General features: G+C 49.5%; 9 protein-coding genes across 9 annotated transcripts; 2 read left to right on the top strand and 7 right to left on the bottom strand.

Moving 5' to 3' along the window:
• Nucleotides 1-9: 9 nt before the first annotated feature.
• Nucleotides 10-1,778, bottom strand: GCG54_00011579 (uncharacterized protein; the record flags this gene model as incomplete). The annotated part of the gene is made up of 2 exons (XM_045411481.1): nt 10-448; nt 505-1,778. 2 exons carry the CDS (start codon nt 1,776-1,778, stop codon nt 10-12), a joined length of 1,713 nt encoding a protein of 570 aa, XP_045268539.1.
• Nucleotides 1,779-3,620: 1,842 nt separating this feature from the next.
• GCG54_00011578 (putative transporter) lies at nt 3,621-5,208 on the top strand (the record flags this gene model as incomplete). The annotated part of the gene is made up of 4 exons (XM_045411480.1): nt 3,621-3,805; nt 3,860-3,881; nt 3,934-4,337; nt 4,395-5,208. 4 exons carry the CDS (start codon nt 3,621-3,623, stop codon nt 5,206-5,208), a joined length of 1,425 nt encoding a protein of 474 aa, XP_045268538.1.
• Nucleotides 5,209-6,177: 969 nt separating this feature from the next.
• GCG54_00011577 (uncharacterized protein) lies at nt 6,178-7,443 on the top strand (the record flags this gene model as incomplete). The annotated part of the gene is made up of 2 exons (XM_045411479.1): nt 6,178-6,183; nt 6,244-7,443. The coding sequence occupies 2 exons, from the start codon at nt 6,178-6,180 to the stop codon at nt 7,441-7,443; spliced, it is 1,206 nt and encodes a 401-aa protein (XP_045268537.1).
• A 103-nt stretch (nt 7,444-7,546) lies between these two features.
• Nucleotides 7,547-8,527, bottom strand: GCG54_00011576 (putative oxidoreductase; the record flags this gene model as incomplete). Its single annotated transcript, XM_045411478.1, has 1 exon — nt 7,547-8,527. One exon carries the CDS (start codon nt 8,525-8,527, stop codon nt 7,547-7,549), a length of 981 nt encoding a protein of 326 aa, XP_045268536.1.
• A 372-nt stretch (nt 8,528-8,899) lies between these two features.
• Nucleotides 8,900-10,238, bottom strand: GCG54_00011575 (Bifunctional cytochrome P450; the record flags this gene model as incomplete). The annotated part of the gene is made up of 2 exons (XM_045411477.1): nt 8,900-9,766; nt 9,822-10,238. 2 exons carry the CDS (start codon nt 10,236-10,238, stop codon nt 8,900-8,902), a joined length of 1,284 nt encoding a protein of 427 aa, XP_045268535.1.
• Nucleotides 10,239-10,839: 601 nt separating this feature from the next.
• On the bottom strand, nt 10,840-13,453 carry GCG54_00011574 (uncharacterized protein; the record flags this gene model as incomplete). The annotated part of the gene is made up of 7 exons (XM_045411476.1): nt 10,840-11,332; nt 11,380-12,080; nt 12,135-12,403; nt 12,461-12,655; nt 12,714-13,030; nt 13,118-13,211; nt 13,312-13,453. Coding segments are annotated over 7 exons (2,211 nt in total), but the record flags the coding sequence as incomplete, so codon positions are not given.
• Nucleotides 13,454-16,852: 3,399 nt separating this feature from the next.
• GCG54_00011573 (uncharacterized protein) lies at nt 16,853-17,545 on the bottom strand (the record flags this gene model as incomplete). Its single annotated transcript, XM_045411475.1, has 2 exons — nt 16,853-17,082; nt 17,248-17,545. 2 exons carry the CDS (start codon nt 17,543-17,545, stop codon nt 16,853-16,855), a joined length of 528 nt encoding a protein of 175 aa, XP_045268533.1.
• A 1,188-nt stretch (nt 17,546-18,733) lies between these two features.
• Nucleotides 18,734-19,101, bottom strand: GCG54_00011572 (uncharacterized protein; the record flags this gene model as incomplete). The annotated part of the gene is made up of 3 exons (XM_045411474.1): nt 18,734-18,808; nt 18,867-19,007; nt 19,066-19,101. The coding sequence occupies 3 exons, from the start codon at nt 19,099-19,101 to the stop codon at nt 18,734-18,736; spliced, it is 252 nt and encodes an 83-aa protein (XP_045268532.1).
• A 1,597-nt stretch (nt 19,102-20,698) lies between these two features.
• On the bottom strand, nt 20,699-21,373 carry GCG54_00011571 (uncharacterized protein; the record flags this gene model as incomplete). The annotated part of the gene is made up of 3 exons (XM_045411473.1): nt 20,699-20,822; nt 20,904-21,058; nt 21,131-21,373. The coding sequence occupies 3 exons, from the start codon at nt 21,371-21,373 to the stop codon at nt 20,699-20,701; spliced, it is 522 nt and encodes a 173-aa protein (XP_045268531.1).
• Nucleotides 21,374-24,417: the final 3,044 nt, after the last annotated feature.

The raw sequence follows: 24,417 nt of genomic DNA, 5'->3' as shown, positions 1-24,417 counted from the left end.
GTACGTTATTCATGATTCCAAGATCAGTCGTTGCGCATCTGGCAACCACCGTTCGGCGGTTCTCTCGAAGTACTCCTGCGTAGTGTAGTGAACAAGACGAATGATTCTGCTCTCTTCATCAATAGTGACCAGTCCGGCGCAGACTGATACAACATCTTCCAGCTCAGTAATGTTATCTTTATCCAATTCAGTTGTGCCGCTCTCGACAGCAAGAGCGTGTTGTAACTCCAATGTCTTAAGTGGTCGCCTGGCGCACACGATCCAAGACAACGCGTCTTTAGCGAGGGTCTCTTGATCACCAAGCTGTCCTTCGATGCGCTCCATCGCTTCGTCATAGGCAACATCGTACGCTGCAGATCCCCTGGCAAGTTTAGAAAGGGCGTCTTTAATTTGTTTTGCTGAGCGTTTGCCTTGTAATGAGTCTAAGTGAAGTTGTGCCAGCAAAAACCTAGCGAGAGAAACTCAGTTGAGTCAGGCACATCAGCGGAAAGTTGCATAGCTCACATTCCTTGTACAGCCTGAACGATGCTGTGTTTAATTTCGCCCTGAAGCTCCTTGTTCCTCCTCACAGCTTGGGGAAGCTTGTAAATGTGACCATCCAGGAATTTCATCACGTCTTCATCAGTAGCCTGAATTTCGATTGATGGAGCGCCGTCAAAGTAGCTCTCAATCTCTGGTATGTGCCTTGATGTCGCAAAGAAACTGACGTTGACAGTCTCGTTCAGTCCCAGTATAGTTGTGAGAAGAGTATCTCGGTATCCTTCATCCCCTCGGCACTCATCAAGTGCGTCGACCAGTACATAGACCTTGGTGAAACAGGACATCACAGATTGAAGACATCCTACTATTTCTTGCTTAGACATCGGAGACGAGCCGGAGTGATGCTTCTCATAGGTTTTCTCTACTTCATTGGATACCACAGGCATGTCCCAATAGAGCTGCTTCAGAATACTGGCGAGTAGTTCCCGAGGCTTCTGCTCGTCATGTCGTCGAAAGTTGCAGAATAGATAAGCAATGCCAACTGCAGAATCTTGGCCGAACCGATCTTGGAGGTGCTCAATGACGATCGATGAGAGCATGGTCTTTCCAGCGCCTGGCATTCCTGGGCAAAAGAGTGTCTTTCGGTCTTCTTCGACCCAAGTTTGATATTCTGGAGACTCGAGAAGCCACTGTCCAGTTCCTTCTTGTCTTCTCTCGAGGTTGTCAATCTGCTGTGCAGCAAAGTCGATCGGTGTGATCCAGTCCAGAATCCCTTTCTTCTTTTCGTCAAGATCCCTTTCTTCGAGATGCTTCCTTGTAGACTGGACCTCTAGGTTGGTATTGGCGGCAAGTCTGGTGTTGTCTATGGAGATCATGCTATTGATAACCTGACATCGCCTCTGCAGACTTCCAATCGCCGACTGCGTCCGTTCGCCAAAGACTGTTGCTTTCAGTCGTTCCCGCCCGAAGCGACTCCCATTAAGTCGCTTTTGAAGCCTCTTGAGTACATCTCCCAGCTCTTGTTTGCAGGTGAATAGCAAAGCTGAGTCGTCTGAATTCGAAATTGCTGCTAGGTCAGATAGGACCGCCGAGTGCCTGCCCTCGAAAGCGGATATAAAGTCGGGATCCTGAATCAAGTGGTTGTATGTTTCCAAAAGAGTTTTGTGCAAGCTTTCTACCTCACTCTTGAGTTTCTTGGCGTCGCCTGGAGCGTCCCGCCAGTTCAACCCGAGTTTGGTGCACATTGTGATTATGTGGCCCGCCACGCCAATGACGCCGATTATGCCGGACGGATCCATGCTGGAAGCGTTTGCTTACGCAACGGTCAACATTCACGGCGTGCAACCGTCATGAAGGTCCATGCGAAATCACAGAGGGTAAGAGGATAAGAATCAGTGCTCATCGAGATTGAAATGAGGAGAAGCTGGCCGCCAAGAGTCAGCAGTGGTCAAGTGTCTGCCCAAACGTCTGCCCAATTCAGCCAGCCGATAATCACAGCCCCAAATGCGCATGCGTCTCCGTATCCAGTGTCAATGAACCAATCTGGCCTAGTAATCTGGATGCAATGACGGACGGGGCCCGCGCATCTCACCGCGCAGTGTCCAGCTAATCTGATTCGCTTCGCCGTGCTGTGTAGCATCGAAACAAATACCCCATTGGTTGTCGTCTGCATCAAGTCAGCGGCACGGCATGCAAACATGCACGCGGATTAAACACTGCCCCATGAGCGGTAATTTCGACCATCCCGGTTCGGCCCCTTTTCAACCCCTTGCTCCAACGTACATGTCGGCATGCTCAGCCTGCTTCTAAGCTGACTGACTCTTCACTTGGTCGGTTTGCGTTTGAAAATGATCCAGTCCGCTCCTACATTCTAGAGTAGTGCGGCACAAAAGGTGTGGTATATCTTGATGGCTATGCAAGACTTGCGAATATGTCGTGATTTGCCAATGCTCGTATAGATTTGTTATTGCAGTCTATGAGAATAGGATAGCGCAACAGTCTTGTCGAGTCCCGCAGCGAGCCTGCAGATGGGCGCTCAAATCCGGCTTCACATCAAGTAAGAGCTGTCAAAGAGAACCCGGGGCGATGGATGATCTAGTCTTAAGGTTCTGACGCCTGGTATTGATACCCACGTGGATCTCATGGCGTGCTTCCGGAAGCCTTTCTCATTCGTGCTCAAAGAGCGCCACTGATCAACTTTAAAGAAAGAGTGATCGTGGGGAAACGCTCGAACTGAACACGGGGAAACTCTTTGGGGAAAGAATTACCTAAGAAATGGGATCTGTCTGAGTTTGCAAGACATTGCGGCGTTGGTGGCAGAAAGCTGTTCAATTGCCCTTTCCCCAACCGATTTGCCGACTCACAACGATCTAAGATCAACGCGAAAAGCGGTTAGCGGCCATGGTGAAAATAGCCGCTTTCGACAGCTCAGCTTAGTTGCAAAGCCACGTCCAAGCGAGCTAGCTCTTGGTTCGGGTTCTAGAGCCCACACAGCTGGGAATTGCCAAGAAGCCAGTGCCAACAGAGTTAGTCCCCTGGCTTGAGTCCAGCTCGGGTTATGCGCGTGAAACGACCATTCTCTCGCGAGCTGCTCATCTCGTGAATGGACCACTAATAGTTCAGCACGCGATGCCGCCAGTCGTGCAGACTACTTTGCCCTCAGGGGAATGCACGGCCTGGTTTTGGGAGCTTGCGTGCTGGCAGGCCGAGAACGTTCAGTGCCCTCGTTACCGAGAACAACTAAGCTCGCTTGCGTTGTTGCTGCTGTACCTTTAAAGAGAGCAAGCGACTCCTAGACGTTACGAAGATGACCTTGTTGGACGCTTTGCAGCCCCTGCAAGACTCCCGGTTGATCACTCCCTACTTTGGGGTCCACTATGAGCAGGGCCGCGGTTTGTTTCATGGGTCGACAATGAGAACTGTTGGAACAAAGATAGAAACACACAAGGTTGTTCCAACTGCAGAGGCAAACACTCACTTCGCCAGAGGCACGACCTTGACAAACTCAATCTCCGGGGTACAACAAAAAGCGTTGGATTCTTATATTCGTCGCGTATGGGAAATGCAGGGCAGGCTCTGCTCTCCCTATGTCTCTCTCGAAGTCTTCAAGGCCATGTCTGGCTGAGACCACGACCATCAACATGTCATCACCGATTCCGAAAATCGAGTCTCAGGCATCTGTGCAAGTCTACGAGATGACCTCTCTTTACGCAAGCTCACAGCGCGAACTTCTTCCGACTCCACAAAAGCATGGGCACCCGCGACAATGGGGGAAGACACGAAAGATGTATGATACTTGTCTTATCATCTTTCTGGAATTCTTCACGTATGTACAAATGTCTCTTGATAATCACAAACGTACTGACTCAGTGGCTTTTAGTACCATGGTTAGCACCGCAGGAGTAAGTCTGTCTGTCATAGTTTGGCATCCGATCAATGCTCACCTCTAGTCAGGCGCCGATCTCTGAACATCTCCACCGCGAATCAGGTCTCAGCTCAGTTGCCGCAACTGCTTCACTAGTCTCAACATATCTTGTCGGTCAAGCAATTGGAGGAGTTGTCACTCCCCCCTGGTCGGAATCGTTTGGCCGCAAGAAGCTTTACGTCATCAGCACGATCCTCTACAGCATTTCGTGCGTCGTGGTGGGAGCCATGCCCACTATCCCTGTCATCATCGTCGGACGCCTTGTGGCGGGCCTCCTGTCTTCTGTCCCGACGGTGATTGCTGTGGGTAGCATTGAAGATATGTGGGATACGCAAGCGAGAGTGTGGTGGGTGTTCACCTGGGCATTGGTTGCCAACATAGGTATTCTATTAGGACCGGCGTTCGGCGGTTTGATCATTGAATCCCTCCACTGGTAAGTCATATGTGATCCATGGATACCTTAGGTGATGAAGGGCTGAAACCTTTCCAGGAGATGGATCTTCTTCACGTCGGCCATTGTCACTGGAGTTGCAGCAGTGCTTTTGTGCTTAATCAAAGAGTCGCGACCATCAGTTGCCTTGGCCAAGATCGAGGCTTCCGAAACTGGCGTCCGGCCCAATATGCGGGAAAAGCTCGACCTTGTTCGCCCTCTTCGACTCTTCTTTACTGAACCGATCGTGTTCATGGTTGCGATCCTAAGCGCAATCGCCTTTGGACTTATTTACCTCTTCACGGAGGTTCTGCCAATGGTCTACCTTCAGCTCGACTTCCAACATGGCTGGAAAAACATTCCCTTTCTAGGACTTGGTATCGGCATGGTCTTGAGTGTTTTCACAAGGGTTTACGACTCCCGTTTACTCGCCAAGAAGACTGCAGCCTGTCTTCCGATCACACCGGAATCAAAATGCATCGGCTTTGTCATTGGGGCACCTTTACTGGCTGGAGGTCTCTGGCTGTTTGCGTGGACGATCCCGCCACAGGTTGTGTCCGTCCATTGGATCTTTCCAACGCTGGCTCTTGTTCCAATTGGCTACGCTGTCAATGAATTCGACCACGTCTTAGCCGGTTACCTCACCGACTGCTACGAGACTTACGCAGCTAGCGGGTTCGCGGCTCTAGCACTTACACGGTCCCTATGCTGCGCCACATTCCCACTGTTTGGTCGGATCATGTTTGACTCCCTCGACTTCAACATAGCAACGACTATATTTGCCGGCTTAGCTACTGTGATCTGCGTGGTCCCTCCATTAATGATCAAGTATGGAGGATGGCTGCGGAGGAGGAGTCCGTTGGCAGCCAAGTAAAGGTTGATTGTGGTATGATTGCTCCAGGGTAAAGTTCATGCCCTCAGGCTCGCCAATAGAATTCATGACACGAAAGTAAACATTTCTTAATGATTAATCATACACGCATTTTACCAGTTTCTCATTTCCTAACAAAGCAGTCGTTATGGCTTGAAGCCGGCGATCAACGAAGTCTCGAGGTTCTGAGGACTATGAATATTTCAGGAAACATAAAGGTCAGGATCGTGACCAAGACCAAGACTGTATCGCGCTCGAAACCTCGAAGTGGGTTTCTCGTCAGCCTTTTGACACTTGTGAAGCAGGGCGCCTCACTACAGATTCGAAAACGACATCTTTCAGCCTTTACAAGTCCTGCGAAACATCTATCGTGCGGCGTAGAGTTTGAAGTGTTGGTTCAATGAAGACACTGAAAATTCTGCTGACACTATGCAAACGAAGACACTTGCTGTCACCTTAAAACTACAGCCCGGAAGCAAGCCGGCTTTAATGAATACACGTATTCGAGATGTGGGCGAATTTCTACAGCGAGTATGATTGGCTCGGCAGTCACTGAATACACGTATTTACAAAATAGGAAAGTGGGTTTCGGTGTGAAGCCGGCAGCTTTGGTCATGATCTGCACCTGGCACACATTGAAATTTGTGCACAGCATCTAGCGCGGGGGCATACGACGTTGAGCATGATGGCTCAGTCGTGGCTATGGCGATTCTTCTCTGATACCAAGGTCTTTACAAATAGGCTATCTACCAGAATATTTCCTTTCTCGTGACCCCCAATGTCCAACAAGCGTGTCCTAGCTACTAAGCGACCCTCACATAGACTTGTGCATTTCCAGGACCACGCCCGCCACGACTTCAATCCTCCCCACAACGCCAAGAACCTCTAACGCCGGCCATGAATGATCGAACTACGTATCGACGCTCCCACAAAAAATCTCGCAATGGATGTGCCGAGTGTAAACGACGTCACATGAAGGTACGCTCAGGCAGCGTGCTTGATATCCGGCGCAACTCCATGCTGACGAAACGGCTCTAGTGCGACGAGACCTGGCCCAGATGCGCCAACTGCGTAACTGTGGGCCGAAGATGTGTTTTCCCATTATCTGCCGACCCGGACTTGTTGAGCACGCCGATGAGACCGGATGAAAATCTTGTTGGCTCATCCGGAGCGACAACGCCGAATGCCGATACGAGTTCCGGTTCATCATCAGGACGGAGCCCTGCGGTCATTTCAGCCCCGGACCTGACCCACCTCACCATCGGAGACAACATTTCCGGCCAGCTAGAGTCGGATGTGGCCATCAACATGGTCCACATGAAATTGTTGATTCACTTCTCTCTCCGTATGGCCATCCCAGAACTTGATGAGCATCTTATTGAGCTGGGCACGCGCTTAACTGTGAAGACTGGTGCTGAGGTGCCATATCTTCTTCACGAAGCGCTCTCATTATCTGCACGCCATCTTTCAATGACAGTATCGGAGAAAAGTTCCGAGTACCTCAATCTTGCTGTACAGCTACAGAACCGGGCTATATTGCTGTTTAACTCCGAAAAGGTTCGCGTTGACGAAACCACATGCGTCCCAATGATACTCTTCTCCTCCATCCTTGGCCGCCACCTTTGCATGGATGCTCTAGCATTTCGAATTCCAGACTTGGGTCCGTTCTTGGACTGCTACGTCAACTTTGTTCGGGTCCACAGAGGGGTCAAAGTCATAGTCAACCGGAGCTGGCCGTTACTCAAAGACTCAGAGCTCTGCCCCTTAGTTGCCTGGGGGATGGGGCTTGGCCGCTTGAGAAGTCGAGGAAACGACTGTGACGGTATCCTTAGGCTCTTGGATTCCTACGAGGATATATCTCCTGACTGTTTGGAAGCATGTCACAGAGCTATTGAGTTCGTCCAGATTGCTGTGGATGATTTGCAAGTTCGGATGTTTACTCGAGGTAAACACCTGTACCAAATTGTGTTTTCGTGGTCTTTATTGGTTCCAGAGGCGTTCTCTGAGATGCTGGTACAAAGAAAGCCTGTAGCGATCGCTATTTTGGCACACTATGCTGCTCTTCTACACTTGGCTAGAGACCAATGGCAGATTGGCGATTCAGGCGCCTACCTCCTTAACGTCATTTCGAAATACCTAGGGTCAGAATGGGACGAATGGCTGGCGTGGCCCCGAAGCATCGTTCTCTCGGAAGATATGGAAGTTGACATTCCGTTAAGACCATCGATCCCAGTATAAATGAACGTCAAGAAAACAATTCCAACACCTATCATGGTCGTCCTGTCAACAAACATGCATATGTGACAACTCAGATGTCCAAGATTTGCGCAAGTGATACGTCTCAAGAATAGTCAGATATGGCCGTCTCGCAAAATTCGATCAGTGCGGCTTCCTGCCCTGTCCCCCCTTCCTCCTTGGTTTTCATCGCATTGATGATGTCTGCGCGAGGGTTTGGGTGGAATCGACCCCATGGCTCAACCCACCGCCCCCCATCCTCGAGCGTAACGTCTGGCGAAAAACCAGCCCAGAGGTTTGTGTAAGCTCCGAATCGAGGATGATACAGCAGGGGTGAGACCAAAGCCCCGACACCCCAGTGGAAGTGACGAAGAAGTGGGGTCTTCAGGTTTCCCGGATTCAGGACCAAACTGACAATACCGCGAGGACCCAGCTCTTTGGCAAAATGGTCTGCTAGAAACCAATTGCATGTCTTTGAGAGGGCGTAGTTGACCTGCTGATCATTTGTCGGCGTGAGAAATGTGTTCACATCTATCCCGCCCTCTGGTGCGCCGAGTTGCGTGGCGATTGAAGTGGTGAATAGAACACGAACCGACCCATTTGTTTTGGTGGAACTGGCTGTTGAGATAAGGAGCGGACTTAGAAGCTTCGTGAGAAAGTAGGGCCCGAGGCAGTTGGTTGCGAGCTGCATTTCATGACCTTGCGCTGATACCCAGCCGGCGGGAGGATTGGAGACCCCAGCGTTATTGAAAAGTCCATCGAGGCGTTGCTCTTCCGCCAAGAACTTGTCGGCTGCAGCCTTGATACTGACAAAGTCATCGAGGGCTACTTTCAAGAATCGCAAGCCGCCCGCGATTGAATCTGTCGTTGTATCTTTCTCAATGGCAGAGATGGCTTCTCGCGCCTTGACTTCATCTCGGCCTGCGATGTAGACAGTACCGCCGCGTTGCCATATCATGCGGCTCAGCTCATAGCCAACCCCAGAATAGCCTCCTGTGACGATAAAAACTCGTCCTGCTTGATTCGGTACATCGGTCTCCACGAATGTGGGAGACGGAGGGAAGAACATCGAAATCGTGTTGCCCATGTTGAAGTGATCCTTCGTTAAAAAGTACCCGAAGTCCTTCTTGGGAGATAAGCAGCAATCTTGTAGGGACGACTGTCAGAGGCGGACTATTGCATCGTTTTGCGCGGCTGGTGGGGAGAAATGTATGAAATCAACTTTGAAAATCCAAAGGATAATGCAAGGGAGAAAGCGGCAGGAGCTGAGTGCTGATGACGTCGAAGGCGTTAGTTGGGGTACATCGTAGAAATAGTGCTCCCACGCCATTTCGCCTTTTTGAGGGGTCAAGCTGTCTTGATACGCCGATGGGCTATCGCAAAGCTGTGTCAGAATGAAAAAAATGGAAAGGGGAAAGTATTCGAAATGAACATATCACCGTGTCTTCCCTTCATATCATCATATGGTCTCAAAGACACATCTCGCCTTGAAGTCATCAGAACATGCCTGAAAGCTTTCATCCGTCTTTGTCTCCCTTCGCGCCATACCTTCCATGACCATTTTTCTCAGAACCTCTTCTGTGTCAATACAAGTAGACTGACTTCCGCAAATGTAAACCTTCGCTCCGATATTCCATAGCGTCATGACGTCCTGGCGGTCAGCCCAGACCCTATCCTGCACGTCGCCTTGGAAGTCGTTTCCGGCTCCACGAGACAGTGCGTACCGCACATCGACGACCCCACTGCTACCAAGTTCTGATACGCAAAACGAATCATCCAAGCTGCGACAGCCAACGAAGAGCAAAGCTGGTGCAATGATGTCCCACAGAGCCGGACGTCGGCGTAGCTGCTCAGCTCGATGCATTACAAATCCAACGAAAGGGGCGATACCGACCCCATCGCTTATCATGATGAGCGGGGTGCTCAATTCTGTGGGTGGTCGAAAGCACGTATTGAATGCTTCTACGCTACAGGCCACAGAGTCGCCTGCTCTTAGTTGAGAAAGATAATGTGACGCCATGCCAATCGAGGTGTCGCCGTCCTCATTACTCAAACCACGGGTCTTGCGGATGGCCATGGAGCATATCAGCGAGCATGTAGATGGTGATTTGAGTGGTGATGATGAAATGAAATACGATCGAGGTGACATTTCCGGCAGTATGGCACTTAGTTGATGTGCTTGAATTATGATACTGGGATATCCTTCGAGGAGTTGTAAGACGGACGGTCTCAGGTGGTTCGGCGCTCCGCAGAAGCTCTTTCTGGCTGCCTGAAATATCGCTCTGTCATAATCGTTGGTGCAGCATTGCATCAAACCCTCCAGTTGCTGCTGATTGTCAGCTTTCCTTTAGGCGGAGGATCATTTGTAGGAATATGATTACCTCGAGCGTCGTAGGTTGACACATATCGGCCTCTGAAAATAGGACGGTGCCCCCAGAAATAGCCATGCTATTGCGTACGTTCCTCATGCGTTGCTGAAAACCTTCACCAATCTGTTGAATATTCGGTGGGATTATCTTCAGAACATCGCCCGTTTCGTACGTTGATCCTTCGGGCAGCTCAAGATCAATGCGATATTTCATCTCGTCGTCCACGTTCGCTAGAAGCTTAACTTCTTTGACACGCGCTTGAATTGTATCATTCGAACTTGGTGTTTCTTGTTCAAAGTTTTCTTCCATCGGAGGCATTTTCGATGTTCCATGGGTGTACGCGGTCGCCGTGAGTCCAGCACTGGATGGCCCGGGGGCTCTCGAATATGTGTAGACATTATTAGCTGTCTTAGATTCCGATACCCTCATCACGAATGTATGCTACTTGTTAGGCTCTAGATTTCTTGAACTGCAATTCTTGAGAGAAATTACAACTGAGTGAAAGATGGACGTAGGAGCGCTGAAAAGGTAGGATGTTTCGCCGGTGCCTCATTGAAAGATGCAGCTGTCAGCCTCTAATATTCAAGTAAGCTGGATCTCGGTCTCGGTTTCGGGAAACGACACCAAAAGTATCCAGAATGGATGCAACCTTAGCCGTGGATTGGCCATGTTCTGATGAGATGACGAAAGCGGCAGTGGTCAATTTCTTGGCCATAGGCCTAGTTCAAAACTATGTTTGGGTAAATGTAAGGGACTTGGGATACCCGTAATCACCGCGGATCCCGTGGCAGCAGCTTAGCATTATTTTGTATCAGCGTAGTGGTTGGACATTGAGAGGGGCGATAGTAGCCTTTCAACCATGCATCCTTTTATTCGTACATGATTCCCTTTCCTCAAATGAGAACCCTTAATCGATTCAACTCCCCAAGATCATGTGCCATAGATGAACGCCTAATTACCCAAATCTCAAAACACAAAAAAGCAAAACCTAGAGTCAAACAATAACAGAGCCATGTGCAATTCGGCAGACTCAGCCTTGGTTCCCGTTCAAAGGACTGGTGTCTTCATAGAGTCCTGGCATAGACTGCGAACTGATTGGAAGACCCCAATCAGCCATCTGCAAAAAGCCCGCAGAAAACCAGTCGTGCCCGCCGAGTGAGATATTCCCCCAATCGCCACCAAATTCGAGGCCGGGAGGTACACGAGGCGAGGACGTCGAAGGTATTCCTAGACTACTTGTAGCATCCGTAGCCAGTATTTGTGGGCAGGGGATCGACGTTGTTGCCGAAATCTGGCTGCAGGGTCCTGGCGGGCACCCCAGAACCACAGACGAGGCCACTTCGTACAAGACCTTGATGATATGGTACGAAGCTACCGTTTGATAGTTTGGGTCGTAGCTCTCAAAGAAGTTGATGACCATTTTAATGAGCTCCAGATCTTGCAGGGCTGTTGTCGAGGTTTTGTTTTCGATGATGTTTACGAATAGAATGTCGACGCTCCAGGCTACCTGGTACAACAGATAACTAACCGAGTTAGTACATAATCTTGAAGAAGACGATGAATTACTTACATGGTAAATGGATGCTGCAATTGCTGGTGCTTCAACAATGCGATTGCAGCCCTCGCGGCGTTCACGCACAGAGCAACACTCGGTCGCAGACCATCGTCATCCTCGTCGAGAAGCGGCAACCGGAAAGCTGCAGAATGAATAGCGACAACCAGTTGAAAATACATGAAGTTCAACACAGTAAGACTCATCACCTTGGTGTAATCAGCATCCAACAAATCCATCTGCGGCTCAGGGCGGATCAATTCCGGAACCCCTATCCACCAGTCCTGCAATTCCGCATCTAGCTGTGCAATTGTAGACTCTAAGGCGGCAGCCGACATTATCTCCCCGCCCTGGGAGTAGAGCTTTGAGTAGATGTGCCCCTGGATTTGGGACAGGCGAACCTGCTGGTGGAAGTAGCTGAGCGTAACATCGCCGGGATAGTAGTATACTCCATATGCGTCTGCCGGAAACTCCTCAGGAAGCTCCAGAAGAAAGTCGTCGCTGATGAGAGGTGGTTTGCCGATGCGAAGCATGAGATCATGGTCGAGGACATAGGCTTGCCAGAATAGGCGGCGGCGATGCAGAACATCCGCAGGTTGGCCTAGCACTTTGTTTGGGTGGTCTGGGTTATGATACCCAGCGAGAAGAATGAACTGAGTTGCAAGGGCAAGTATTGAGACAGCGATGTGATTTTCGGCAGAGAATATGAAATAGTAGACCTATATCGGGTTAGTATGAATGCAGCGTAAGATATTCTGAGAGGTGTATATTACTAGAGAGAGAAGAGACCCAATAGTCATGGGATTCGGCGTCTGTAGAATGGCATTCGGAATTAGAGCGAGAGCGTTATTGAGATAATGCTTGTGCTCGGGGTTGTCGTTATTCCAGTCGCGCCTCCGCAGTTCGTGCATCATGATGACGTTCAAGGCCAGCTCCCATCCTGGCTCATCACAAGGTTGGCCGTACATGTAAGCATTCACCGCTGCGCGAACTTTAGACTCTTGCAACAGCCTAATGCCGTTGTTGAGTGTCCGCATATACTCTAGAGGATGGTGATTAGCCAGGTGGGGAACATTTACGGAAGTGGGAGAAATATTACCGTTGACGCAGAAGATAACAATGTCATTTGGGGGAAATGGGTAGTCCCTTGGGGAAGAAGAAAAGTCGAGACTTCTTTTCGGAGCGAAGCTCCTTACTTGTTGCAGAAGATTACGCACTGCATCTGAGTAACGAGTATCGCCAACCAAGGTGTCGATCTTGGCGATGCCCTCGGCTGAGAACAACGAGCATGATCCTAAACAACGTGGCAGTGAGCCTCATTAGCTCTTGTGGTGTTAAGTGGAAAGACATACCGGCAGTCCCGACGGTACCCTCAGATGCTCCTGCATAGTAGGGCTTTGCAGTTCTTGGTGAGCTCGAAGCCGGTGATGGTGGATACGAAGCTGGCGAGACTTGCGTTGAAATTGTCGACGCGGTGAGGGCCGGCTGAGGCGGGTTTGTATTGGATGAGGACTCTTCAGGCGTCAAGACTTGTGGACCTTTCTTAGCAACAGTTGCTTTCTTCTTGGGCACACTAGGTTCCTTAGGTTCCTTAGGCTCTTTCGGTTCTTGTAACTCCTCGACCAGACGCTCCATCTGCGCCAGCCTAGTGACGATATTCTCGTAGAGCCTACATGATGACGTCAGTGACCTTGAACCTCAAAATTCTCACGAAACTCCAATAACCAGGTCAGCGGATGCGCATACTTCTTTTCACCTCGCCGGATACTCTTCTTCCTCTCCGGCCAAACACACTCGCCGCCATATTTCTCGCATCCCGAGCATACCGGTCTTCTGTGGTCGCACTTGACCTACGACGGTGACATAGTCAGCATCTTACGCCACGGAAGACCGCGACACAGCATAATCAGCGCAGAGACATATAAATCCACAAGAGTTCCAGCAACAAACCTTTCGGGTCCTGCATGCCGTACAAGAAAGCGACAAGGCCTTTGACGCCGACCGTTGGGCTTCCGACGTGGACTGCATCGTATTTCGGCCGGGGAGCGGAAGACAGGATACCGAACCACACAGCCAAGCGTTCAAGACCAATTGCTATGGAGAACAAAGAAGGGCCGGTCACGCACGGCAGGAGCAGAGAGCGGCGGCGCGGGATATGAGACAGTACGGCGTTTGTCCGGAGGTGCCGGGCGTACCAGTTAGGCCGAACCGCGGTTTCTCGCGTTCGGCGCCCCCCGGTCTCGGACTACTTTTATCTCCAATGTCCGACGCTAAGACGGGCTTTGTGACCACAAATGGAATTGGGTTTCGGCTTTGATGTGAATGTGAGACCGTTTGCTGGCCCACGCTCGGCCGTGAACCTTTGTATTGGTCGTTATCTTTTAGTAATGATTGGTTTATCCCGCCGGCTTCGAAGTCTACTCTGCACGCCCTAGGGAGTTGATTGATGTCAATGATGATTCACTCGGATCCAGAATTGAAGTTGACTCATCGGCAAGAATCTTGTCGAAGACTTGGGTGAAATATTCGATTGTCGTACGCGAGTCATGGTCTTGGAAGCTTGGCAAATAAAGATTTTGCTCCTGGTCGTTCAGGGAGAACGCTGCGTGAAGTGGGGCGACATTCCGTGATATCGCTTCAAATTTGGTGAATTCCTACAGTGGTTCTCTCTGTCTCTGAAAAACAAAAGTGAAACCACAGATTTATCTTGTCAGCACCAGTCCTAAAATTCTGCCATTTCTCTGTCCTTGGAATTTCAAACGGCATGTTCTACTGACGTGAGCACCACAAAAGCTACTTTCCAGCGACGACCCTCCAATTTCTGTTATTCTGGAGAAGTTGAAAAAGCATGTGACGACGCGGTCGCGAATCGTCTGAACTATGATGAGAGCAGTCACAAACGATGTCGTGCAAGTTCCAACGCGTCTCGAACTAGGGTGCTGTACCGTGTAAGATGGAAGCTGTCACTTGCAATCGAAATCTGAACACCTCACAAGAAATCGACATACTTCACACTCCTCATCACAACTAAGAATGGCCTCAGGGCAATGCGCAGGTGTGCGTAACGGTTGAGACTGTAAACAACTTCGGTGCTTGACTACCTATGCTTTCAAACCGAAGATGAGTGAGAACGGTCGGCTGGTAGGCAACAGTGTCAATAGCAATAGAATCATGTCACGAGTCCGCTGCAACCCACCTACGACATTGATTTGTGATGTGAATGAGTAGGCTTTATTGGCACCGTGGGATGTTAACAGCGCCGAGAGACGACATGTCACATGCCATGCGAGCATCGTATCTCATTGGATACCATCGATTCGGTCGTCTTAGACTCGGATGGACTTCGACACCGACTTATCTATGAGAGCCCCTTCTCACAACGTTACCAAGTCTTCTGCCTGCAAAGGCCTGGCACCGCAACTCGTGTGGGCTTTTCTGGGCAATAAGAAGAAAGGCGATTACCAGCTGATACCTTACGTGCTTTGAATTCCGATACCGAATTCCGTCAAACTTACATCTCTTTCGTTAGTTCTCAACCTCAAGATGGCTGCCTCTGTGGGAAGTTCGATCTGGCTCGGAGAGGATGGCACGCCAGATCTCTGATACCCATGAGCCAACCGGTGCTGATACACTAGTGCACATCAAATATTCTGGCAAAAGTCCAGCCGACAAGAAGCATTTCCTCATGGGGCTCCATTCATTGATCGCTAGCTACGAGTTCTCTGGCATTGTCGCCAAACCTGAGCCCGAATCCCCTTTTCAACTTGGCGATGTCGTCTTCGGCATGAACAGACCTCAACATCAACGGCCGCCGCATCTCGGAGCGCACCCAAGACTTCGCAATCGCTGAACCTCAGGCTTTGTTCAAGTTGCCACAGGGAATGGGACTGCCAGAAGCTGCAGCGACAGTCCTCGTGGCCCAAACTGTTTTCGATGGTCTGCTCAATTGTCTCGAGTTTGGTTTTCCGGTGGCTGGGATCCAGGGAAGCGAACCGACCAACCAGTCGATTCTCATCTGGGGCGGCCCTAGCGGAGTTGGGATGGCAACGATTCAGATTGCCAAGGCAATGGGATTTGGCTCGATCTCTGTTATGGCATCGCCACGCAATCACGACGGGCTTACATGTATGGGGCTCGGAGCAACACAATGCTTTGACTACAGCAACCCCGAAGTTGTACGCGACATTCAATCAGCAGCCGAGAAGACTTATTCAGGTGATTTTTCTGTTCTATTTGACGCTGTCGTCACTGGAGCCGATCCCCTGTCGCCTCCAGCGGAACGTCCACCTTTCAGAGAAAGCTCTCCTTTCCTCGCCAAACGTTGCTGTGTCGCAAAAGGGTCAGAACCGAGGATCTGAAGCTGGTTTCCGTACTGCCCATCTCGGAAGACCCAGCCTACAAGCACGCCTTGTGCTGGAGACCTCACGGCGACATGAATTTCATGGAAGGGGCTCAGAGCCCCGAGTTTCCGCACCGAGTAAGGGTGGCGATGGACTGGCTTGTACAACATCATAGAGATTGCTTGCGCATCCCTCGCCTTACAATCGTCAAGGGAGCTCAAGCGGGAATTGGAGCGATGGAAAGATCTGCTGCAGGAGAGTTCAGTTTCGAGAAGATTGTTCTGGAACACCCTCTTTGAATACGCTAGACGCAATTCCAGAAGATTAGAAAAGAATGGAACTTTTCAGATTTGTATGTATGTACTAAACGCCCAATTACGATTGCATCATTTGTGATCCTTCATGATGTGCGAATTCCATAGGGTCTCATTTTTTGATTTGATGCGATTCAGAACCATAAAAGTGACCGTGATCCGAAAGTCGGAAAGCGAAGTCGCGAGGTACACAGAGAAGACACAGCTTTGAAATGCCCCTCTACTCTGACTGCTTGGCAGCCGGACAGCAACTGTAATTCGGCCGAAATGCGGCGGATGAAATGTCAGCTTGGTAGGACTGCGGATCGCACGGTCTAATTACTGAATACTGCCGTGTCCTGACTCCGCTTAGGCAAAGACTCAGGTCATGATTCTTTCGCTTACACATCAGTGACATTTCACTCCATGTGTTCTACGATCTCGGATTTACGGATTTATTGGCTTCACACGTGCAGTCATGCAGCCTGCTGACACAACAATGATGAAATCCACTGACGGACGCTCTGCTCCATAGCGAATGCAACTTCAAGGTTAGAATTCAACGATGCATTGATATTGTGAGGCTTGGCGGACATCCTGCGTGTAAAAGCGTTACAGTCAGCATGTGCTCTTGAACTATCAGCCTATCGTCAAGAACACAACCCTTTTTCAAGAAGGATGGAATCTCGTAACATATCCATAAATCACAGGCATGCACCAACTGGATTTGAGAGCTTGAAATTGCTATGAAGAAGATACGTCTCATTGGAAGTCACGTTTCTTGGCAATGATCACGATGGAGCAAAGCTCTACAAAGCCACACTAACCCATTCCCGTTATCTGGTCCGATCAGCAGAATCAAGTATTCCAGCCCAAGTTCTTAACCGAATTGACCATTCCAGCCGAAACAGCAGGCGCATTTAAGTGAGCGTGACAAATATAATCAGCACCTGGAGAGATCCACGCCTCGCTCAGGTTCTGATTAGCGCTAGCATACGCGGTGTCCAGGGTTTGGGCGGCCAGGTTTTGCGGCGTGACACAAGACTGCCCACACACGACGTAGTCGTGCTCTCCGAGGATCACCAGGACTGGTGAGCGATAGCTGTTCGTGACAGTCAAGTTGCACCAGAAAGAGCTGCTAGGCGGGATGCGCATCTCGCCCATTGACTCAGTCTGCATTTGCCTGACCGTTTGTGAGAACTGTTGGGGTCAGCCCGTCTTGCTTTCTTTCCGTATTTATGAAGCCGACTTACTCTGGGGATTGAAATTGGGATACTTGAAGAAACAAATGTGAATACCCTCTGCAGACTTGGGCACAAGGTAGCCATCAGGTAGGTGTTGCAGACGGTTAACACCCCACGGCGATCCAAATCCAGTTGCAACAACACTGCCAGCCCCAGCCGCATTCTCGTATGCGTAGCCAGTGTGCATGATGGCGACAAAATCACTAGGGTACTTTGACATCACCGTTTCAGTTGCCTTGCCCCCAATTGAATGACGGACTGCGACCACCTTGCTGAAGCGGGGACCGAACGAGCCAGAGCGGAGCATGGTAACCAGCTGGTGCAGAACCTCCACGGAAACAGGGGTTTGTACTTCAAGCAAAGGGTCAGGATGTTCTGAGAGACCTGTTCGAAGGCGGTCATAGCTGAGAGTGATCATGTCACCCGTGTGGCCACGTCTACGTAGCTGTATCCAGGGGCGAAGTCCCAATTAGTATGATCAAGCGTACCACCATGGGTGAGAATCTGAATAGCTCTGTCGACACTGCTTGGCAGGCCAGACGAGGGAGCGCAGTATTTAACCCATATTCCATAAGTCTTCTAAATCAAGGTAGTTCCCTCAGAGAAGTCCATTATGCGGTTGGGGTCGGTCGTGCTGACGTTAAAAACGAAGTCGGTGACTGACAATGAGTCTGTATTCGTTTCGAACAACGATTCCTCGGCCTCAAACCTTATCGGAATTTGTACCTCTCTAGTGACACATGACGCCGCTTCCCCTTTTGAGAGGGTAAAGCCCACGTTATTCAAGAGGGTGATGTTGAAGTTATGAGACACGGGAGACGCTCCTGCAAGAGCGATAAGGCTTAGAAGGAAGGCTCGTGGCGAGTGTCGCATCTTGGGCTGATCAGAACTTTACAGATAAAGAGAAGTGCATGTGAAAGGTGATCACCATGATGAAGGTTTTCATTATTCTGATTTATCTACCCTTGGCCAAATGTTGAGGGATCTGTGACAGAGTTTACCAGCAGTTGCTGCCCGCAGATGATGCTCCATCGCGGCCCCATTACTATGGAGAAATTCGGCGAAATAGTTCCTGATTCTGACAAGAAACCTCTGTCAATTGGGAATCTTGTTTGCCAAGCGAGCTAAGGAGTTATCATTGGGCCCCTAATTCATTCATGATTGATGCCGAGTTCATGGGATTAGCAAAGGAGAAGACATAACGTTATAAGAGCGATATGACATTATTTTCCTCGCAAACGCCTGTTTACTAGCTAATGCTTTGAGGGTAAACGATCAAAGATTCGGGGCGCTCGGGTACCGGATGCCGAGAAACACACGGTCTTCGTCCGCAAAGACCCGTTCTGAGTGCTCTCTCGTCCGCCGCCCACGGGATATCTTCACACGTAGCTTCTGGCCCAGGACTTCCATCTCAGCACCTTCTGTCATTCGAACACGCAAAGATTCTCCGTCAGATGTGGTGCAGGCTAAAACAAAGACCAGTAGTTCATTACTCTTAGCCGTTAGCAGCCCAGTAACCAGGATGCGCAGTGCAGCAAGACTTGAAAGCTTGCCAATTCTCAGTGCAGCACTTAATCCCCTGTTAGAGCCTATGTTACTAAAAGTTCATCTTTGCATGAGATACTCACAGCGCCGTCTTGTTGGTAACTACCTCCGGGACAGCATGATGCGGTGTACCCAGAGTTGGAGTTGTCAGATCTCAAACATTGCCAAATAAGAGATGGGCTGTTGTTGCAATACGCAGCGGATGCTCCGCTCAAGTAGGTGCTCTAAAACCCACATGTTAGACCGTCACGCACGACCAAGGCTTTTCGGGTTGATTCTTACGAAGGACAGCAAAGCCGCGAGCTGATAGACCTTCATGGCTGTTTAAGCTATCTGAAATGTTGGTCGAGCTTTGATATTCAAGAAAACTGCTCAGTGACGATGGCCAAGACAGTGGTTCTTATGCCTTCAAAGTTTGTTAGCAGCCGCAATCCGCGTAAATAGGACCAACTTGCCGCCTTTTCATGTTTTCCATAACCGGCAATTGATGTGATATTTCATCCACCTGATTCGCGGTGTCAAATTTCCTCGAGAAAGTGAAATAGATGAACGTGCCTCAGACATGAATCAGTGTGAGCCTTTTTGCCCTGTCCGTTGCCATCGGTTATCTCGGGTCGCCGTTGGCCGGCATTCTCCGACCGACTCGTACCTAGCGCTGCTACGCACACCGCTGCTTGAAGACGGGATCTTGCCATAAACTCCGGAACTCCATGAACGTGGCTTCGAACAGAAGCACCAGTGCGAGATGGCTGTCTTGTTCAGAGTACTAACCGCAGCTTGAGTTTTGTCACAAATAATCAGTGTTTCTTTCTGTAAGCAATCGCAGCTGCATCCAAATGTGTTGCCATAAGCGAGACGACTGTACACGTTCAATGGCATTTAAGCGAGAATATTAGCATCCATTGTGTTAACGTGTTACCGCCAACGAACTCCGTAAGCTCACTCACCATGGACCCGAAACCGAGTCTGGCGTTGAAAAAAGCATTACTGATTGCATGCCTCGATCAAACTTCTTGGGTTTATTGGAGAACTTGTTTCACTGCTTTCCCATCGGTAGAAAATGCGTCAACCAGCTAGGGTGGCACAGCTTGGACAAGCCGTCAGACATGTGAAAGCACGGCTGGTTGTAGTGTCCAATCCGAGAGTCATACGGCAGTCAACAAGGTGCGCCTCCAGGCGGCAAACTGCGAAGAATAAAACTTAGAAGGGAAGAAAGATTCAAATCCGACAGCATCGCAAACACGGAGAAACCCAGGTTGATTTGGACAATAACGCAAACGCAAAGGCAAAAGTAAAATAGAAACTGATCACGGATAATTTATATCTACGTCACAATACTCCGACGGAGCCATCCGCGGAACTTTTCAAATGTCCGCATCTCCCATGCGATCTCTACACTCTAAGATGGTAGGTACTTAACTACTATTCCAGTACCTCTCTACGACTATTTCTGCATTCACATTCGATTTTATTGCACGAAATTGATGCTTAAGATGTTATCTTCTAAATTCCCTTGTTGCTCTAAGCTCTGTATCTGATGTTATAGCTCAGAGCTTCTGAAACGAAACTGGCATTCCTAGGCGCGCCTCGAGAGCTTAAGCTGTGGGGATCATCGTGAACATGAGCGGCGGTTGGTGTCAACAAAATAGATGTGCAGCAAGGAATAATTACCCGCGAGGTCTTGCAACGAACTTTCTGATTGATGTATGTACTAGAAGCCGATTCTAGCTTCTCACACTGTAGTATATACATGTAACAACTTCTGATTGATTTTACCAAACTTCATGAACTGAATTTCACTCTCCTTCATCATGACTCCGTTTCAGATACCCTCGGGACACTAGGTCAAGTCCGTCGACTCTACTCCTTGGCAAGGCTGCATCTCGTTGTTTGAGACCGGCACCGATGCAGTCACTTAGATTCCCAGGATATTGACCTGGATGTTTCTGTTAGCGGCAACGTACTCCTTGCCCTTCACGGTGTTGTCGGCGCGGTAGCATGAGTCGAAGATGAGCCCTCCGGTACGGGCAATTTCGTTGCTATACATCAGTCAGCACCTGTCCTGGATGGAAAACGGTCCATGGCATCATGAAATGCCCCTGACCGGGTGTTTTACTTACCAGTTCACAGTATATGTGCCGGTGTTGCCTCTAGTGCTAATGAGCTGAGCGCCTCCGATTCGGCACATCTGGATTTGTGACTGCGCAACAACGCAGTTGGTGCCTGCGGCCCCCTTGCGAGCGAGATCGTCGAGACAAGCCGCGGCATCTGCGGACTACACACAGAGAGAGATACATGTTAGCATGGGCTTCCAAAGGCCGACTGGGTCGTAGTCTAATGTTCGTACCGGAGCATCCTTGTAGCTGGCTACGCACTCGGCTCTCTTGGTGAGCCCGCCAGCAGAGGAGACGAGGGCGGCAGAGTTGGCCGCCGCAACGGCCTGCTCGGGGCTGAGAGCCGTGTCAGGGTTGGCGATGATGTCCTCGACCCATGAAGCGAAAGAGAAGGTCGTCTCAGAGGACGGGGCCGGTGCGGCTGTCACGGCGGCAGCCATGGCCAGAGCGAGAATAGAGGCGGTGAACTTGACCATTTTGGTTGTTGGGAATATTAAGAACTAAGGCGATCTGATGGTTCTCGTAGAGTTCTTGGACTATGCTGTGGAAGGGAGAAGAGTGGCAGCACATCGAGCGACACGACTACACATTTAAATACCCCCTATCCGAATGTGCACATACGAGATTCCCGATTCTGTTAGATTCAGTCAACATTCAAAAGGGACTTTGGTGAAGAAAACTCCATTAACCACACTGGACTCTATCCACAATATCCGTCTTCACAGCTCGGACTATGTACGTTGTTGACTGAACCGTTCGTATTCGTCCGCTTGAAGGATCAAGTTGAGCGGGCCGACCCACTGCAGTCCCTCACGTCAGCCGGCGCGCATGGTAGCCCTGTAGGACATCACAACTCTAAGTGTGCGAATGTGTCCAATCAGCGGCTACTAATTTGGATTGGGTATTGAATGGGCATATCGGAGCGAGTTGGAATGAACGGGCTGCTATCCATTTAGTCCAAGACCTCCGGCCAGCATGCCACTTCGGCCTGGGCCGGGAGCGGAGCAGCCCTGCAGGGCTTTGGGACTTCGGTTCTCGGCTTCTGCCTAATCAGCGGGTACCGCATGTGCGGTTACATCTACAATGTCAACAGACTTTCTGCATAATGTGTTTTCTTGCTGCTGAGACATGTCGCGGATCGGGAGTACTGGAGTAATGTTGCCATAAGCTAGCATCCATGTTGATGATTTTATGCTCTTATACGTTGCTTCCCTTAAAAAAGCTGGATTCGATATCCCTACTTCCGTTGTCATCGTAAAGTTTGGGATAGTGGATACCACCAGGCAACAGGATAATGGCATCCACTCTCAGGCTCACCGCAAAACATCATGCGAGTTGCGCTGTATCCAGATGATTCTTGGGGTTTGTCGTTACTTCGTCGCTTGGGATCCGAAATCATTACACTGGGCCTCGCTCAAGTCTTAAGGCAGTCATCCGTCTCAACGCACCTTCAAAATGATAGATCCTTGCCGTCACAATTGCTGTTGATGTTGGGATTATTCCTAGAGCTGATTTATCATGAAGAATGCCCAAGCTGCAGGTATTTATTGCTCCCGTAAGAACGCTACAGAAGACAGCAATCAATTCAACGGTATTTGTTATCTTTGTCTTGAAAAGTGAATGCTCCTACGGTTGTTTCACCCTTCCGACCGAACACTCGTCCTGCTCCCCCTTCCACTGGGCACTCTCAGTACCCTGGCAAAGTGCCGTTCTACCGTCTTCCTGTTTTTAGCATATTTCTTCTGAATACTCACATGGGAACAACATCCTCTGACTAACAAGTCAAGCTCCGCGTTCTCATTGTGTCTATTGCCTCAACCTGTAGAGCGCAATTTAAAGATACAATATTGAACTCATCAGAGCACTGAAATACTGCGTTGTAATGGGTTGCAACATTGTGTCCCTGATAGTTTATGAGTAGTAAGATCATCTTCTTAAATAAGTGTCAAACAAAAGCATTCCAGACGGGCGGAGGCCAATGCCTGAGACCACAGCATCGTGGTCAAGGTGTCCCTAGCACCATTTCACGTTGACATTTACCAGATCTGAAATACATCATAAGGTGTTGAGACTTATGTATAATAAAACAACCGTGTCTGGCGAAATAAATCTTCTGTCAAAGATTGCTCGACGAAATCTTTTGCGTTTTCAACCATGCCATTATCATGATTGTTCCCAAGTGGCCACGATACAAGACAAACATATGAGCAGATCTGACAACATCATCGCAAAATCCCGACAACTACCCGTGAATCCTGTCCTGTTTCTTGATCTGCCCTGTATTCCCTTATAAATCATTAAAGCGAGCTATATTATGCTACATCTGGAAGACGTCGTCTGTATGGATCTTGCAACATAGCACAGCTAATTTACATTGTCTCCTGCTCATAGTTGCGTATGTAGCTCCTCCTGTTCTCTCCACTTGCTCTGCCTTCAAACTGGGACTGAACGACCGATGCTCTCAATTAAATTTTAGCTTACTAGGACGGTGGCTGTCTAGTTGCGACTAACAATGTATTGTTAGCTCACATGCAGCTTAGAGATGTATAAAAGCACCAGGCCGAAAACCCTTGTCATCATACCACACGCACCAATGGGGCTCCAATATCCACGGTTGCAGCTGTTATTGAGCCAAGTGACATATTCAGCTCACCTGCACAGTCCCTTTTCCTATGAAGTCGGTGTTTCCCCCTCATTTCGCACAACATCTCATCCAGCGCTCGCCGTGCTTCCACCTCCCCGTCCAAAAATTATTCATACAAAATAACAGAAAGATCATCTTAGAGTCCCTTTGTGCTGTTGCGGTTTACCTTGGAGGCATCTTCGCCCTACTACTTCTCTGTCACTCTAAGTCCTCAGATGGGACGGAGACATTTGCCTATGGCTCAACATTTGGACATCACTGGCTTGCATACACAACTCTGTTGAACATGAGCTTGCATATATAGTTTCGGCAACGTGACAAGACACTAGGGCACCATCGTAGCTTGGGACACACATAAAGTCGAGAGACAAAGCCTATGTGGTCGTACCGCACGCGACAAAATTAGGCCGATGGCTATTGAGTTTAGCATTAGTGAGTAAACAGGGCCGAGCTATAGTTCTCACCCGCAATCCTACGCACATCACTCTTCCTCGTCTTGTGTGACAGCCGACTTGGTCCTCTCATCCTCCAACTTCGTCGTCTTAACTTTATTCATCAAATACGCCCATCCAAACAGAAGGAAAGCCCCAGTGACACGTCGAAACGCAGACTCAAACTCACCCAGTTAGGCAGGTGTGGTGTATCTTCCCTGTCTCTTTACACCGAGGTGCAGTAGAAAGGCTCATTGCTTGGACCCAACTACAGTTGGAGGACCTATTGCTGCCTTTTCAAGTCCACGGTTACGAGCGTAGGCTTAATATATATAGCACCAACAAGGCAGCAGGAAATGTACAACCTGGGAGCCAGGAAAGTATATAGTCAACTTCCTTAATGTTTCTGAAGGAGAATAATCAATCAATCACCCGTCACAGATGC

The sequence above is a fragment of the Colletotrichum gloeosporioides genome, assembly GCF_011800055.1.
Source record: "Colletotrichum gloeosporioides strain Lc1 chromosome Unknown consensus_17, whole genome shotgun sequence".
Lineage (NCBI taxonomy): Eukaryota > Fungi > Ascomycota > Sordariomycetes > Glomerellales > Glomerellaceae > Colletotrichum > Colletotrichum gloeosporioides.
The sequence above is the reverse complement of the archived record's forward strand: the minus strand, read 5'-3'. Positions and strand labels throughout refer to the sequence as shown.